The sequence below is a fragment of the Battus philenor genome, unplaced genomic scaffold (genome assembly GCF_028537555.1).
Source record: "Battus philenor isolate CCGP_79_NKW_IND1 unplaced genomic scaffold, ilBatPhil1.0.hap1 SCAF_14, whole genome shotgun sequence".
In the NCBI taxonomy this organism is placed as follows: Eukaryota; Metazoa; Arthropoda; class Insecta; order Lepidoptera; family Papilionidae; genus Battus; species Battus philenor.
Genome location: NW_027181676.1, coordinates 13,920,418 through 13,939,166, shown reverse-complemented (window position 1 = coordinate 13,939,166; position 18,749 = coordinate 13,920,418). Strand labels below are relative to the sequence as shown.

At 37.1% G+C, this 18,749-nt stretch overlaps 2 protein-coding genes across 2 annotated transcripts in view; one reads left to right on the top strand and one right to left on the bottom strand.

The window, feature by feature from the left end:
* The window catches only part of Liprin-alpha (PTPRF interacting protein alpha), a 252,321-nt gene extending 245,735 nt beyond the window's left edge, over window positions 1–6,586 (top strand). Inside the window, exons 23-25 of the mRNA XM_068777835.1 lie at window positions 444–600; window positions 3,406–3,522; window positions 5,815–6,586. Of these exons, the coding sequence (XP_068633936.1) occupies window positions 444–600; window positions 3,406–3,522; window positions 5,815–5,907 (367 nt within the window). The 3' untranslated portion in view covers window positions 5,908–6,586. The remainder of the gene's footprint in view (window positions 1–443; window positions 601–3,405; window positions 3,523–5,814) is intronic.
* Window positions 6,587–11,874: 5,288 nt separating this feature from the next.
* Window positions 11,875–17,344, bottom strand: LOC137933706 (ribosome biogenesis protein BMS1 homolog). Its single transcript, XM_068777730.1, has 2 exons — window positions 16,372–17,344; window positions 11,875–14,392 (listed from the first exon to the last, which is right to left on the bottom strand). Exons 1-2 carry the CDS (start codon window positions 17,273–17,275, stop codon window positions 11,904–11,906), a joined length of 3,393 nt encoding a protein of 1,130 aa, XP_068633831.1. The 5' UTR covers window positions 17,276–17,344; the 3' UTR covers window positions 11,875–11,903.
* Window positions 17,345–18,749: the final 1,405 nt, after the last annotated feature.

Below are 18,749 nucleotides of genomic sequence, written 5' to 3'. Positions count from 1 at the left end.
TCATCTTGTATTTAATCCTATCGGTAATATTTAGTATACATCCGAGTTGATAAAAAACACAATCGAAAAATAATCATTATAAACCTACGCGAAGACACAAATCTCGGCGGCTATTGTAAAGAGATGTTCACAATACCCATAATCAAACACTCGGAATCTAAAAACAAGACCCAAGTTCAGCAAGATAGTGTTAATAATGCTATATTTGTGTTACTATGACGTCACTATATATTCTGATCTCATATTTATTCAACTCGATATGACTCGACCGTGCGCACTTAATACCGCGGACATATGCAAGACAACAATAAGGACAAAAACAACAATATATATATATATATATATATATATATATATATATATATATATATATATATATATATATATATATATATATATATATATATATATATATATATATATATATATTATTACTCATACAGAACGTCGCTGCACTTCGGTGTTGCGTGCCTGAAACGGGTGGGGTACTCGGTCCGCGCGCTGGAAGAGCGACGCCGCTCTGCTGAACACTGCACGCGTGACGTCATGGTCTGGACCAACGAGCGGCTGCAGCGCTGGCTGGTCTCCATCAACCTCAAGGTGTGTATATAATATGTCATTTGTCAAGGTGTGTATATAAAGTTGTAATATATAATTTGTCATCAATCTATGTAACTTTTCGGAAAATATAACGCTATTCAGAAATTAATTCAGTTGTATATGAGTGTCTTTTCTTGAGTCCAAATGTTAAACGTTCTAAGTGACATCCCAAGCCGGCCTTTGCGCCTTTTGAAGGTAATTGTGCCAGAACATTCTATGTATCTAATTGATTCAGGCGTTTCTTTGCGGAAGTCTATCCTAAGAAAGCACTAATATATATTTGTCCTTTTCTTACTTAGTGTATATATCCGAATATCATCAGTTAGTGCCAAACAATTGAAGACACAAGTAGGGTGATGATCTGGTACAGAACATTCTCTCCAAGTTAAATGTTTAGAAATACGTAGTTTTAAGTGAAAGGATGTCATAATAAAGTTGAGACTCAATTTCATTCTAGTTGCTTACTTTATCAATTCAACAATAGGATGTTCACTGATGGACATAGACCTTTACTATAGGTTTCCAATAAGACCAGATGGAAGTGGTTTACTGGATTTCTAATGATTTGAATAAGGTCCTTGTAGGTGGACTCCCACTACGCCTGCGTGTCTATGGTCTCCAATCCAAAAACATTTTTTTTATTTTTAAAGATAATACAATCAATTATAGCAATTAAGAAATTCTGATGTTGTAATCAATTTGAATTATTAAAAATTAATAATAAGATTCAATATATGACCCATTATTACCTTGCGTTGTAGAATTGAAACATAAATTGTAAGGCAGTTTACCTATTTTGTGATTTTACACTAAATAATCATATAAAGTACACATCACATGATAACACTAAAACACTGAGATACTACTACCGCCATCTATGGGTGACTTCATAAAGTTAGTGTGTCGATTACATCCAAACTGTCACACAGTGCGAGTAAAAGGAGAAATATTTATTTATTTACACTTTATTGTACACCATAGATATTAACTAAAACAAAATTTATGTAGAGTTATAAAGAGGTGGTCTTATCGCTCGATGGGCTCTCTACCAGACAACCTTTAGATAGAGATGAAAGGGCAGTGTATGTACATACATACTATACACATATGTATAAAAATCATACTTATATAAATATATATACAGAAATATTTTTCTACACAATATCCTATTTTAGAAACCAAGCTAGTACTCTTATATTTTTTTAAACACTGACAGCAACAACAGTAAAAGATTCCTCCATAAACATTAGAATGGGTTATAGTCAATTTAAATGTCTCCAATGATCTAAGCAACTTATTTTTCTATGGTAAATAACTTAGTTCACCTAAGAAATGAAATTATTCGTTCTGTCTGTCTTGTCAGCTCATAGATATTCATACGAGGGTGAATCAAAAAGTTCTTAGAAGTGCATATATATGAAACCTTTTTGGATCAACTTCGATATTCAAATTGAAGAGTGTCTATCACACTATATTTATGCAGACTGTCACTTGTTTTTGTCAGTTCGTTCGCATGTAATAAATTTTTTTGTGCAACGAGTTGCTAAAAAGTCAAAATTATGGATAAAAGTGAGTTACGTGCGGTGATAAAATATCTCAGTTTGAAAAAAATGTCTACGAAGGAAATTTTTTTGGACATTCAGCAGACATTAGGGGGTGATGCTGTACCTTATTCTACGGTTGCGTACTGGGTGGCTGAATTTAAAAGAGGTAGATCAAGCTGTAAAGATGACCCGCGTTCTGGGCGGCCTTCAACCTCCGTTACAGAAGAAAATGTCAAAAAGGTTGAGAATCTAGTTTTGGAAGACAGAAGAATGACTATAAAACATATAGCTGAGATCCTAAAGATATCTTTTGGTAGCGTCCAATCCATTTTAATTGATTCACTGGGGTTCAAAAAAGTGTCCGCAAGATGGGTGCCACGAATGTTAACCGACGAAAACAAAAAGCGACGTTTGGAAATTTCCAAGCGTAATCTCGAAATGTTCCAGCGTGATTTGGATAATTTTTGCCGTCGTCTTGTCACCATGGATGAAACGTGGGTCCACCATTTTGATCCTGAAACTAAAAGACAAAGCATGTCTTGGAAACGACCACCATCCTCTCCATCCATTAAGAAATTTCGAGTTGCTCCTACCGCTGGCAAAGTTATGGCCTCTGTGTTCTGGGATAGTGAAGGAATCCTTTTTATTGATTACATGCCAAAAGGCCAGACGATTACTGGACCCTATTATGCAAATTTAATCCCGAAAGTGCGTGAAGCGATTAAAGAAAAACGTCGTGGAAAACTGTCGTTGGGCGTGTTGTTCCTTCAAGATAACACTCCTGCTCATCGATCGGAAGTTGCGCTCAACGCAATCCGCTGTGCTGGCTTCAATCTCCTTGACCACCCACTATATTCTCCGGACTTAGCCCCAAGTGATTTTCACTTATTTCCAAAATTAAAAGAGGAAATTCGTGGAACAAAATTTCACGATAATGACGCGGTTATAGCTGCCGTAGAGGACTTTTTCGAGAGTCAAGAAAATAATTTTTTTTCACAAGGAATAAGGAAGTTAGAATCGCGTTATTCTAAATGCATTGTATTGGAGGGAGATTATGTAGAAAAATAAAATATTATTATTTAAATCTTTGCATTTTTTAATATTGATTCCATGAATTTTTTGATTCACCTAGATGGTACTACTGCGTCACAAAATTACTCAATTAGACATGTTTTAAATCATTTATTATTGATTTTGTGATATTCATTTCTAGTTTTTTTATTTATTCTTTTGTATGTGGTAATTCTTTGACTATCTCCAGGAGTTCGCGAGTAACCTCTCGGAGAGCGGAGTTCACGGAGCCCTCATAGCTCTAGACGACAGCTTCGATGCGAACAGTATGGCGCTCGCGCTTCAGATACCAACGCAGAACACTCAGGTAATCGTAAAGGATATCCTTTAAACCAAGGTCGTCGACGTGACTCGTGTGTGCGTGTGTGCGTGCAAGTGTGTGTGTGTATGTCTCTCTGTGTGTGTGACAATAAGGACTAGATATCTACTTATACGAGGGCCAAACTGAAAGTTTTTAGAACTGGCAACTTAAAAGCATTATATTAAAAAAATAAGTTTAAATTTTGAAAATAGAACTCTTTACCAATAATATTGAGTATACATTTCATTCATTTGTCATTTGTTTTACGATTTGGCGGCAAATTGAAAATTGTCTGTGCACGTCAGAATGAATTTAAGCCGAGAAAATTTTCGTGCAATGATTTTTTATGACTTTCGATGTCATATAAGTCAACAAGAAAGTTATGATAGACTTCGATTGGCTTTTCACGATGAAGCCCCATCTCGTGCCACAGTTTACAACTGGTTTGATGAATTCAAAGGTGGTCGAACTAATCTCACCGATGATTTGCGTGAGGTACGGCCTTCTACAGCGACGACTGAAGACAATATCAGTGTTGTGCGGCGTATGATAGAGACTGACAAAAGAGTGACCTATCAGCAGATTCGGACAAGTCTAGGCATAGGTATGAGTCAAGTGCACAAAATCCTCCATGAACATTTAGCGGTCAGGAAGCTTTGTGCCCGCTGGATACCGCATAATTTGACCGAGGCTCAAAAACTCCGCCGTGTTGATTGGTGCCGAGAAATGATCCAAAAATTTAACGGAGGTGACTCAAATGCTGTGTTCGACATACTAACGGGTGACGAAAGCTGGATTAACTGTTATGATCCGGAAACCAAAAGACAGTCTGCTCAATGGGTGTTTCCTTCCGAAGAGTTGCCAACTAAAGTGAAGAGAGGTCGAAGTGTTGGAAAAAAGATGGTGGCCTCGTTCTTCGGAAAGACAGGTCATTACGCGACAGTTGTCTTAGAGGATCAGAAAACGGTTAATGCAGAGTGGTACACTAACAACTGTTTGCCACTTGTCTTGGAAAAAGTTCGAGAGAAACGACCTCGCAGCAGGATCCCCCGTCATCACGACAATGCCTCGTCGCACACCGCCAGGCAAACGATCGACTATTTGGCGACCTCAGACGTGGAATTACTGGGTCATCCGCCGTATAGCCCCGACCTCGCACCCTGCGATTTTTATTTATTCCCGAAAATAAAAGAAAAACTTCGAGGAAAACATTTTATGGACGCCGAAGAAGCAGTGGCTGCGTTTCAAAACGCCGTCGAAAAGACCCCTAAGGCCGAGTGGGCAAGGTGCTTTTCTCAATGGTTCCATCGAATGCAGCGATGTATTGATGTAAATGGACGCTATTTTGAAAAGTTATAATAAAACTAATAACTTGGTAGAATGCTTAGTTTTTGATTTTCTAAGAACTTTTAGTTTGACCCTCGTATATAAAAATAAAAATAATATATACATATATATATATATATATATATGTATATATATATATATATAATATAATTACTTATACAGAACTCTCATACTCATACAGGATTGTTTGTCTGAAATGGCAGTGGGGGGGGGGGCATCTCGATAGTGCAAGCGAGGGCCGTTGGGGTTATCATGAGCGAGTAGACTATTTGTAGATAAACTCCCCACCAATTGTACCATATATTCAAGGTCGCAGATAAATGTTGAATGCGGGCAGCGCTAAACCAATCGTAGCGGTCTTTGGGGAAATATAACAGGATGTCCCTGCGTTATAGGGGGGAAGTACTTGTTGTACGAGTTATTAGTGTATTTTGTTATAGATCACTGTAATAAAGCAAAATAAATTAAATAAAAATATTATTTCAGACATGAGTTTAGTATTAAGAGATGTTAACAGTATACTTAGTGAGAAAAGGGTAACTTAGTGTGACATGAGGTGACACGAGGAACTGAGAGGTAACTAAGAAAAGGCGATGATCGCTGTTAAGATACTGCAATATCAATAAATATCTAAGAATATATAAGAAACTCTGACATGTTAACAAAAGAAATTATCTATTAAGTTTTTATTACAAATATTTATTAATCAATTTCTTCATCACTAAATAAAAATTTTGTATGATCATCAATTATTTTCTATGGGGAGATCGTTTAGCTTTTATAATTTGCAATATTTAAAAATGAGGGGGAGTAGGGCTTTAGTGAAATCAGATCCCAGTTCAGTTTGCTAAAAACGAATTGTATGTATACAGCACCACTTTCAGATCTAAAGATAATGGTGCTTTATTGGTGGTGTAACTTATCTATATCTTGGGTTATTTGCTGTTGCAGGCGCGACAAGTCCTGGAGATGGAATTCGGTGCGCTGCTAGCAGCTGGTACAGAACGCGCCGCGCGAACACACCCGCACGCTCCCGCCTCCTGACATCACGCCATCGATTAACCGACGCGCGCGCAACACTAGCGCCGCCCGGCCACGCCCGCCAAGTGCCACGCCCACAAACAGATCATCACAACGGCTAACGGACGATAATGACTGAGTTCGACTGTACTCCATATGCTTAACGGTTTAATATAGCGATCTATTCGCTGGAAAAAAACGGTTCGAACCGATTATAACCGGTACTGTGGTAGAAAAGTGATTCCACGGTATATGAGAGAACGAGGCGACACTGCGGCGTGAGATGTGAAGTGTTACAGTATCGGGTTGTTTGTTATACATAGCCTGTACGCAAGGCGAGTTATTTATGGATGTGTATGTCTAAGCCGCAGTGTAGTGAGGTAAAGCTTGTTGTGTCTGACACGGAACACCGTGGTAGAGTTCATTTGTGTACTTAAACTTGTATCATGATATTTATTGTTACTACTGAAGCTGTTAGATACGTCGCGGTTGAGCCGCGCTCGATGTGTGGGAATTTGTCCACTCGTGGGCATGATATATCAACTTGAATATTTTTATCATTAATTTATTATCAGGTATTTCCAAATGGAATTCTTTATTTACTATTTTATACTTTAAAATCAGGTTTCTTTGATTATAATATTATTTTTTAAGTTTAAAGTGTTTCCTATCTCTTGTATGAATTATTGACTTTGTTTAGAATTAAACAATATATAATATATATAAAACATATAGTATATGTATATTTTCAAATGGCATATCGAGCGCGGTGCGTTTGCGTATATTGCGAAGTGAACGTTTACTTTGTAAACACCGCCATCTACATTACACTTCTATACACTAATATGTCAGTTAATTAATATATAAGGTTATTACCGTGCCGCGGCCTCCCTGCGGACACTCAAAAGGCGGTGTTTATAAAGTGAACGCGCGATCCCACGATGCCAAACATCGGTTACACTATAAATATTTGAACCTCACCGCATCACACCGGGAAGTTTAAATCTACATGTAATGTGTTCTTTTGTAATGCATTTCGTCTATTTATGAATATATACCTTAAGTGTATTCGTTTAGAGGTCATAATCGCTGTGAGGTTAGCGCTTGTATATCACAACATTAGTTACGGAATATATAGCGTTAGACGGACGTCTCTATACGGTCAAGCTGAAGGAGAATGTATTCTATGCTCAATTATTTAGAGCCGTTTTTTGAAATGAAAGATTTATGACTACCCCAGTTTGACTTTCCAAAGCTACCTATATGTATATAGGACAATAAGTCTTATGTTGTAACGTGTAAGGCTTTTATTACATTAACAAGTTTTTTCTATAATGGTACTCCTCCTGTCCGCGGTGCAGTAGTCGGACGCCGGGACGTCTGATGTGTACCGAGGTGTATATATAGCTTTATTTAGATAAATGTGTGCCTCGAAGTTCGTAAGCATTAGGATGCGTGTACACTGTGCGGTGTGTATGCATTGACCAAACACGTGCATTAGGGTATGTTTACACGTGCAAGTACCAACGTTAAGGTGTATGCTTATGGCGCAGTTTAAAAGCGTACTTTAAGCCGCGTTCACACTAGATAATACATATATAGTGTATAATACGCACCGTCGATCGTGTATTAGGATGTTTATACACTAAGTTGTGGATATAGAACTCATACTGTTTGGAGTGGACGCGTCTTAGGGTGCTTACACACTGTGCGATACGGATGTTTACGTTAGGGCGTGTACACACTGAGCAGTGAAAATGCCAGTTTTAAAATACAGTGCACTGTTAAAATGGACGCGTCTTAGGGTGCTTACATACTGTAAGAACGCTGATGTTAGAGCGCGTACATACTACGGAGTATAAGCACCTGTTTTAGAATGCAGCAAACTGTTCAGAGTGGACGTGTCTTAGGGTGCTTACATACTATGACTACGCTCGCTTTAGGGCGCGCTCACACTAAGGCGGGCGTCAGCTTTAGTGTCGACGCGTCTTAGGGTACTTACACACTGTGCGGTGCAAACGCTCGTGTTAGGCTGCGAGCACACCGGCCGCGAATCGGGGCACACGCATACTAGTCTCTTGTACAGTGTTGACGGCGTCGTTTTGTAATCTTCTATTTTATTAAATACATTGTAACTGCAACAATCGAGACGTAGCTAGGTATATTTTGTTAAGCGTTTACAAAGTATTGGACCGTGAGTAGCGCGGCGCTCGGTGCGGGCTGCGTGCGGGGGGAAAGGGGGGGAGGCGTCGAATGATTCAGATCAACTCAGTTTCACTAGACTTATCACTTGCTCCAAGGCCAAGTACAAGAGCAAGTTAGGAGACTGTTCAAAGACCTGTTGGATGGAGAACGTTTGATTATCAGTATGTATGTCATTGGTACTAGCTTAAAATAACTTCCCAAAGTGATTTAGGTATATCCCCAAAGATCCACGTGGCCTAAAAAAAGGGTAGGTTCACAACTTGCGAAAATATATCTAATTGTGAATATGTATGTAGTTAGATAATAATTTAATAAGCTCAGCGAATGTAAAAACTTGCATGTTCTATATTCAAGTGTTGAGATTTGAATATGGAACATGCATAGAGTTTTGGGAATTTGGTAGAAATGTAGCAGGAGGTCTACCTATTGCTCTATGATATTACTGTAAAATCAATCAACAACATTTTAATTTATTATTTAATTATATGACTAAAGTGAACAGACGACTTTATTAAGGTCGTCGTAAGACGAACGACTAGATACCGCTTCTAAATTGTCCATGTGGGGAAAATATATGTCCAGCTGTGGACATGCGGCTAAATTAATGTACAGAAACGCTTTGATTGACCCCGCTCGCACGCAGTTCGAAAATGAGCCCAATAGTTAATGAAAATAAAGTATATAATTGTATAGCTAACCGACTTATGATTTGGTGAAATCTTTATGAGTAGCTAATATATTGTAAATATTACGGTTTCTACGTAGCGTTTCTATCGGAAGTAGACGTTTAGCTGGGTAACCTGTGCCTAGGACGGATCCGGTGCCTAGGTCCTGTTGTATTGAACGCTTCCTTCTATTTATTAACTAGACTTTATTTATTAAGTTGAGCACGCGTGTATTCGCTAGCGGGAGTTGCCTCTGTACCGCATCGCATGGGAACATCTCGGGAGGTTTTGGATTGTTTTTCATGTAGCGTGAAGGATGTGTTTGGGCTAACGGATAGGGTCTTTACATATAGCCTACGTAACAGTATTAATATATTTAGGGGATAACGCGTGGCCTTGGCTCCCATTTGATCCGTATTCATCCGGTACAGTTCACAAAGCTCTAATCGAGACATATTCAACGAGATTCTAGTCAAAAATTCCCTTAGCACATTTCGCATCACAAATCAACTCTGAGCCGGGGTCACAAAACGCGAAGTGGTCGTTTAGTTAACTGTTAGTATATAGCTTCTCGGTGTAGTGACATTTTGTATGAAATCGAACGTGGGCGTGGTTTTATATGGTACCACCCACCCGACACGCCCCTTTCGAAGCCCTTTCGATGTACCTACAGTCCTTTTGTATTAATAATGCATTAAATCATTGTAGCCACGCCCTAATTATCATGTAATTTATTTCCATTGGATCATTTTTAATAAAAACTAGAAACAAATTCAGCGGAAGTATAACTGGCTTTATTCGAAATTTTGAGGTGTTGGCTATGTCCAACTGTGGAGATATTACGCCACGAGGGTTCCAAACGTGTTGATGAGAAGAATCTACTACGAACTTTCATATATTTAGTAGAGTAGTTGAACAAATTTGCCGTTTCGTTCGGAAGTATGCCTTGGTGGTCACTGTGAAACTCTCTTTCTAATTACGAATGATTTGATAGGTGCGTGGCTGGGAGACAATGATTTAGTGCAGTCTTAACGGACCATAAAGTATTTAAACCACTAACATGCCCGATAACGCTAGATGTGTTCACGAATTTATTTGTTTTAATTTCCTCGCATACCTCTTCGTTGTTGTCCGCGAAACCTCCACAAGTGCCAAGGCGCGTCCAGTGCGCGGGATTCGAACCCCCGACCGGGCCACAGACAGCCGCAGTCCCGGCGCGGGGCTCGCGCTACCAAAGACTAAAGTTACCTTCACGTTAGGGTGTTAATGTAAAAAAAAATATGTGGTCGTAATTCCGAGTGTACATAGCAAATTGCGTCATTCCAGGCTTTCCGTGTGAGTAGAGGATTACTTTGACCAATGTAACCGCGGCCCCAGTGTAACCTTTGTAAAGAACCATCGGATGTACGATGGCATACGTTATGCGCCATGAGAGGTAAATACAATTTACACAATAATCTGACTTGTTTTATTTATATCCTGATCAAATTTCAAGAATGGTTGACTTATTTCTACAATGTACCATAAACATTTGTCGAACGATATCTGCTTCAAATTGAACCATCGCCATAATAGCGACATATGAAAACGCTCCGCTTATGCCTATTGCACCATACGCACAAATGGCGTGGTAACACAAAACAGCAGCTATTGCTTGCTTGACGCGCTTTTTTATTTTTGCCTGTATATTTTAGCCAGTGTTTCTTTTCATTTATTTTCTTTCTTAAATTAAATTGCTTTCCTTATTAATATTTCATAGCCTCCGCTATTAAGAGCCGCTGGCTTTTCCCTAATTATGGGACAGGGCATTACAATCTTATTTATAATATATAATATCCTTTATTAATTTATATATGCTTAAAAGTTCCTTGTCAAAATTATTTGCCCCCCTATATTAATAGTGTAAACAGAGTATGCCCATAATTGCCAACTAGAACGTTGAGAAAGCGGGTTCTGATGCATACTGGCGATGAACCCTCAAGAAGGTAAGAAAATTTGTCCTCCTTCAAGGTTGTGTAATGTAGACTTGATCAAGTGAAAGTTGACAAAGGGATGGTCTTGTCTCCAAGATTTGACCCTTGTTTGGAAAAGGAAGAAGCCTATTGGAGGTATCTATCAAGAAACTTCACTCTTCATATTAATAATATCTCATATTTATTTAAATTGATTTCTTTCGCGTCTATTAGTGCTAAAGTTGCAAAAGTTTAATTATGTGAAGATATAATTTTCTCTCATAAACTAAATCTTTTACTATGGATAGCTATACCCTGAGATTCGATTTTGAGAACTTATGGGTCCAACGAAGGAGTTGAATGATTGCTCTAGATTCTAAGTTAGAACTTATTGAAGCTTATAGAAATTTACATTCGCTTGAATTGTCGATTATTTTAACACTATAAGTAGGAATGCAAATGAAGACGCAACATATGATAGTTAACAAGGTATAGAAAGGAATGGAAGAGAATGAAAAGGACAAAAGAAGAGCAAGGAAATTAAAAAAAAATTGTGAAATGTAGCAAATAATGACCCTGCTTAAACGTGGTAGAGAAGCACAAGAGATAAGAAAAAGAAACTTTATGGCCACAAAGCCAACAGTTGTTCATTTTAAATGAAATTTATCAATATTTGATATATACACTTCCTGTAAACAACGCTTCACCCGGGCCATTTGTATAAGGTCCCTTGTTTTATTAATCACACTAAACTGGGAAAGTGTAAAATAACATTAAGAGCATATATTGTCCATCAAGAGGAATCAAAGCGCAAGTACAAAAAACAGTTTAAAGTGACAATTGTGCTTTTAGGGGCGAGAACGACGCACACCTCGGGCCTGGCTCTATGAAAGAGATCCCCCCTTTAGCAACCTTTTATGGGCGCCTGTCAAAATGAACAAATAGGTACAAAATACGATAGAGTAAGAACAAATCTTTTTATCCAATGAAAAAAAATTGAATTGAACGAAAATTGAATCTCTGCCTTCCATTTGTATTTTCTTTTGATACAAAATGAAATAGTCTATTGAAATTAAATAAAATTTATTTCATTCACATTCATTAATGCTTAAATTCTTAGATAATTGTACCTCTAATGTCAATTTGTTTTTTAACAATACAAAATTAAATAATTTTTTGAAATCATACTTTATTTCATTTACATTTGAGGTTTCTTGTTACTGGACATTTTACTTAAGTGTCTACATATCTTCTTCTTCAACTCTTTCTGCCTCTTTAATTTCCGCCACTCCTCTGCCTCTAGTTGCTTTTTGTGTTTCTGCAATCGTTCCGTCGTCGCTTCCTTCTCTTTCTCCTTTTTCTGTTCATAGTTCGTCTTTAACATTTTCATTACATTCGTGACCTTTTGCTCGTGTGGACTCTTTATAACAGCTATTCTTTCTGCGAATATGTTTTTAGTTTTCTTCCCTGATAAAGTTGTCTTTCGTTCTTTAGGCTTGAATCTATACGGTAAGCCTTTCTGTAAAGCTTTAGGAATAACAAGGGGCTTGAATACTTTAGGTCCTCTCTCCACACTTGTATAGAGGGAGTCTGTGTTAGCGTCATTCTTTATGTTTCTCTCTCTCTTTAGTTGGCCCTTCGTCCGCATTCCTTGCCAGGCGTTTTTACTTTCCGCAGGTAATAACAAGTTAACAACTGGAGCGTAAAATTTGGTAACGTCCACTTTGAACCAAGTCCGACAGAACACAATATCACTCATAAGAATTTTATCTTCGAACGTCGCACGAAAAGCTCCTTCTGGTTTATTCAGAGCCTTTTTAATTTGACCTCGTATTCCTGATACTGTTTTCACTCTTGCACCTTCAAATTTCGCAACTTCTAGTGTAGATGTGAACATATCTTTTATGAATGCAGTCTTTTTGTATATTTTTAATGGTGTTCCAACTAGTTTTAGTTTCTTGACAATTTGGGTGGATTTATTTATTTCATTGACACTACCTGTGGCTGCTATCCGAAAACCTAGCTGTTGAATTTCATTAGGATTATTGTTTACAGTCTGTAGTGCAAGGAATCCTGTGTTTTGCGGAGTAACAGGTCCGTAGAAATGCATGTTACATGTCACATGCTCTGGGGTATATTTCAAATACCTACATTTCAAATCGTCTTCTATTTTAGAGTATATTGGTAGAGTTTGAAATCGGCGCCAACCCAGAGATATAATTAATGGATCGTTAGTTTTAAGAATTTTCTTATACCACCTGTGTTTTTTTACTTTACACGATACAAATCCTATGTTTTGTTCAGCCATATTAAGTGCACCGATCAAAATCGGATAGGTTGAATCGAAATTAGTTACAAATTCAGATGGCATGTCTTTGAATAGCATACGAACATACAGACCGGGTCTAAAACCTTCGACTTCAACTCTTAAGCCGTCGTCGAGAGTTTCAAAGACAGATTTGTTAAGTTCTGATTGTTTTAATGCTTCTGCTTTGAGACTCTCATAATACGAATGGTCACCCTTAATCCTGTGGTCATCAGGATTATCATACTCTGCGTCAAATTTCGCTTTAAGTTTCAATTTCTTATCGAGGATGTCAGATTTTGTTGGTTCAGCTTTACGCTTCGTACCCGGTCTTTCATCCTCGGCCACTGCCTCTGATGTTTCATTGACATGTTTTTCCCCAGTTTCTAAATCCTCAAAGTCGCCATAAATTTCCTCATCATCACTTGCGTCATCTAACTTTAAAAGTTCAGATGCATCTTCATCAGCTGACCTTTTGCCGGTAACAAAGTTGTTAATAAGATACAGCTTGTTGGATTCACTTGTCCAATCCCTTAATGTTGGTTTATCTAGTGAGTAGAAAAATGAGCATTCATCCACATCTTGCTGTTCCTTTATCTTCTGCTTCTTCTTTTGAGTGCTTGTAACTTTTTTGAAAAGGCCACCCAGTTCTTCTTCACTCTCACTTTCTTGTTCTTTCTGGTTCTGATCTTTGTTTTTGTTACCAATTTCGTATTCACCATAAACTAATTTCATGATGTTCTTTGATGTCTTTTGTCTTTCGAAGTATGCCATTGTTGCCTTTTCGCCTAATTTTTCTTTCCATTTTGTACTGAAATCTTCATCATTGACGGAATGTTCGTCATCATCAGATTCAGCTATATCGTCGTTATGATGCTCTTCATCGTTGTCCGCTTCATCATCAGACTTGTTGTCCCAAGGTAATTTGTCTTTTCCATTAACATCTTTTTCACTTTGATCTATACCGCTGTCATTATCTGATTCACTCCCATCATCATCACTAGATTCATCAGAATCGTCATTACCCTCTCCATGTTGTAGATATTCATCATCTTTTACCATGTCTGGGTAAATAACTGCACCTCCACTAAATAGCTTAAATCCGGATTCTTGCATCTGTTCATCCAGTGTTTCTTTAGTTTCAACGACATTCTTAAGTAAAGTCTTTTTTTCATTGGTTTCCTCATCTTCTTTCTTGTGAGAATGGGAACCTTGAAGTTCAATATACACAGCGTCTTTATCATACACAATACCTCCGACGCCAGAGAATGGAGCATAAATTTGCCTTTCCCTCTCCATTAGGTGGCGCTTTTTCTCGCTACTTGGCAATGGACAAGGATCTGGTAGGTAGGTAAGTTCACTTATTTTCATATCTCCAACACCTGTAGAAATTAACAAAAAATATTACTTTTCAACTATACTGTTAATACTAAATTGTTGGATATGGACAACATTAGGTTGGTCATTTTGGCAGTTATTTGGAGGACGCTTATGCATTGTAGAATGTTAATAAGATGAACGTAACAACGTTCTTGAACACAAAAATGAAAATTAAACCTGGTATCGAGGTGTAAACTGATATTGAAAGTCATCCTAACAAACTCGTCATGCAACTAACAATCCCTCAGGTAATATGCTGGCTGAAGAAAAAATTTCGGCCTAGCAACACTTTCAATAAAGCACCAATCAAATGCAAAGATATTTCTATTGAGATTCTATTCAAGCTGTTCATTATAGTTCAAACACATCTGTCTCTGTGAACTGATTATATGATAAAAAATTGTTCTTGAACAGCAAGGATATTATAATTGTCAAAAGAAATCAATTGTACAAACTAAAGTATCTTATACTTAAATACAAATTAACAGTCAAACCTGATATTATTAACAACCTCAATCTCTATATACATCCTATAACCTCACCTTACAAACCTAAATCTGAAATTAGAGATGCAAACTGTCTCCAACAAACAATGTGCTATATCTTGTGTATTAAAATATGATTATATAATAAAATGTTTAGTACCCTTTAATCAACATAGTAGATTTCTAGAGTAAAGTATTTTGAACCTTTTTGATGTCATGAAAACTATGTGATAAGACACTATACTAACATGATTACATGTAAGATGTTTGAAATCACAGAAGTTGGCATACAATTTCTCAAAGATATAATAACCTTATAGTTATAGACTGCAACCAAAGATTGTAAGATGTAAGAAATTCTATCCCCAATAGACTTGGTGATAAACTTGAAATAGTGGTGTAGTGGAATAAATATTGCACATCGACATTTGAAAAGAGACAATCAGCTAATTTTGGCTTCGTATGTTATGTCATTTCTGTCACATGAAATACAAACAGTCTGGTATCTATAAAGATCTGTTAAAACAATTATCATTTGCTTCTTTTGATAATTATTTTTATTCTTTGTATAAAATACACCAATTTTTATATAAGTCATGGCTTTAGGTTGGGGTAAAATAGAAAACAATTAATAACAATAATAATATAAAATATAAAACAGAAAATATCAGTAACACATAAATATGTGCAAACATATCTTAATACATTAAATGACAATGCAAGATAAATAATTATTTAACATTGAAATTATTCCCTGAGAAGTGCAATGGTATGTGAGTGATTGGATGCTTTGAATGCCACAGACTCCATACAGTGAGATGACCATGTGAAAGGAAGATCATTATAGAGAGGCATGTTATCCAGGGATTAAACACTGCAAGAACTCAACTGTACATCAGAAGGATGTTGTGAAAGCCTTTATGGAATCACCCACAAATACATTAACTTGAACAATAAAAGATAAATTGCATGAAATGCTTGCCTGTAAAAAGAGCTTGTATAAAACTAATATAAATGTGCCGTGGAGAGGGTTATGTCCAGGATTTCTTAATGTGATCGAATTAATAATGAGATCCTTGAATGAAAACAAGTAGAACTGACAAAGCCCAGCAGATTAGCAAATTAAAGTAACAGTGGACAGGCCACATGGCAAGCCGAACAGATTGCCACTGAGAATTTAAGTTTCTGAAGTTAAGACCACAATCCAGCAAGCACAGCATAGGATGTTCACTTTGACAGATCACCTTGTTACGGTTATTGAATTCAGGCCTCTTGCAGTATAATTGGAAATCTATGGGAGAGGCAAATGTTCATCAGTGGATCAACATAATACTCTGAAATAATGGTGAGGAAAGCTAATTTTCCTATACTTTTAGACATTAATAATTTAGAAAATGTAATAAACACTAATTATTATTATTGCATTCAGTTTTCAATCGGTTTCATAAAAATCTTACAAATATGATAGTATGTAAGTAATACATTGTTATATTTACCTGCAATGTGAACCATAGATTCCTTCATCAAGGGCACACCTCTGACATATCCATACAAGACCACATCCCTGTCTACTTTGGGGTCCTTCCTGATACTCTCCTGACTTGTTATATCCTCCAAACGATCAGCCAAGATATATGCATGAGTAGTCCGCCAGCTTAATGGTCTGAACTTCATCACAGATATGAACCTAGATAAATTTTTGATCTCATTCCTTAAATATTCACCATGCAATATCCCTGAAAGGTAGAATAGTTTAGCGCCAGGATAGACTTCTGTCCAGAAACGATGCTTCAATGTCTTCTTGGTTGTTTTCAAAGTTTTGGCATTCTTTATCATATCAAGGTGGGTGAGTACACCCATTATCTTTGGCATGCCATGTACTTGACAGATGTTCAAAAACTCGAATATCTCCATCTCGAAACCGAAACTTGCATCGCACAAGAGTAAAACTAAATCTGCACATTTTGCTATGTCAATCATTGAATTAATATCGTTGTTACATTCAATTAATGTGAGGCGGCGTTTCTTTGATGTCACTATTGTTATTGGACCGTTAGTGCTGGTTACATTTGTTTTAATAAAACTTTTAATTAAGTTGTTTATAAGAGTTGTCTTGCCCACACGAGGAGGTCCTACTACCGCCACAACGATCGGCGGAGGCTCCAAAGGTGTCTTGTCCACTCGGGGGATGTGTTGCTTCTTAGATATAACATCCTCTCTTCTCCTAAACTGTCTTTCAGCTCTCACAGCCGACTGGATAGCAAACGCTTTTGGATTTCTTTGCCTTGCACTTAGGTTAGATTGATCAACTTGCGTCTTTTTCTTCTTTTTATCCGCCTTCCGTCCAGCACGTTTCGCATGATGCGATTTCTTTTTATCAAAAATCGCATCGTCAGCCATTATAACTAAATAGTTTTAATAGTAACGATGTAACTTTAAAGCATTTTTCTGTAAACAACTTCACGTGTAGTTTTACTTTTTTGACATGTAATGTCAACTTTATTTTCGACATGTAAAAAAGTCGTTCGGATAATCCGTTGGCTTCGTCAACAATTTTCGTAAGCCTGTTATTATTACATGAATTGTTACTTATTTTCATGTATCAAATGTATGTTATCATTTAACAGTACACAAATTGTTTGTTTGTTGGCTAAAATATATTTTGCTAAATTTTTCAACGTCGTTATTGTGTCTAAAAATTTGTGAAAATGATATGCAAGTATCTGAATAGTTAAATATCACCCAGTAACATTAGAAAAAAATATATCAACGAAAAAAAAATATTAACGATTTCATATTTTTCATTTAAGTACAATTAAATTTAACCAGTTATAGATGATTACAATTTACCTAAGTCCAACCATCCACCTCAGTAAGTCCAGCTTCAAGAAAAAGATCACTTGCCAAATCTAATTCGGATGGGCAGTGTTCAGAAATCTCCGAAACATTTTCTTGTCCAAAATACAGCAATGCCTAAAGTCGAAGGTTTTTAACCGGCGTGTGTTACCGGTGATAACTTACGGATCTGGAACGTGGTCGTTTACGGTGGGCCTTATAAGCAGGTTCAAATACACCTAGAGAGCAATGGAAAACTATGCTCTGGTTTTCACTGCGACATTTAATCAGAAATTTGCAAAAGAACTAAAGTCTTCGCCATAGGTCTGAGAATGGGGGATCTGAAGTGGCACTGGGAGGGGCACATCGCTCGTGCAACTGATGATCATTGAAGCCCTTAGGTCCTCAAGTAACGACCACTGGCGTAGACGCGGCGTGAGTAGGCCCCTAACTCTCTAAATCGACAAAATAGTTAAAGTGGCGGAAAGTCGCTGGAATCGCGCAGTACAAGAACGGATATCATAGCGATAGAAAAGAGTAAATATATAACTTCATTTGTGTTTGTATATATGCAACAGCTCAATCAATTATTTAATATTTTTAATTGTAAACGGGTGACTTATTTTTTCTCAAATATTTAAAATTTTTAAGAATGTTATTTAAGCATCACAATGTATGTTAATAACATAATAATTAAAGAATATTTAAATCTTCACAAATTAATATCACATATTATGTAAACATAAATTTGTGACAACGGAGTATACTTTTAAATATAATATGTGAAATATCATTAACATTGTGCATAAACAAACTGGCACCACTGTAGTCAGCTGTCACTAAAGTACCGCAAATCGATGTTGTTCTCTTATATTTTTGTTTAAAAAAGACATTTGTGCGGATGATGAAAGCAAAAAACGCGGCAGCTAACGCCCGCTCGCTGGAGACTACGGCCTGAGGAGAGGGACCGCTGCCACAATGAGCACCTCAGATCTGGACAGCCGCAGTATAGCGGTCTCCATGTAAGTTAATATTATTG

Bases quoted from the DNA above. Each gene is read 5' to 3' on its own strand.
- LOC137933706 (XM_068777730.1), bottom strand. From the start codon at position 17,275: ATGGCTGACGATGCGATTTTTGATAAAAAGAAATCGCATCATGCGAAA. The intron at 14,393-16,371 runs GTAAATATAACA...TAATTTCTACAG, and splicing joins ATCTATGGTTCACATTGCAG to GTGTTGGAGATATGAAAATA.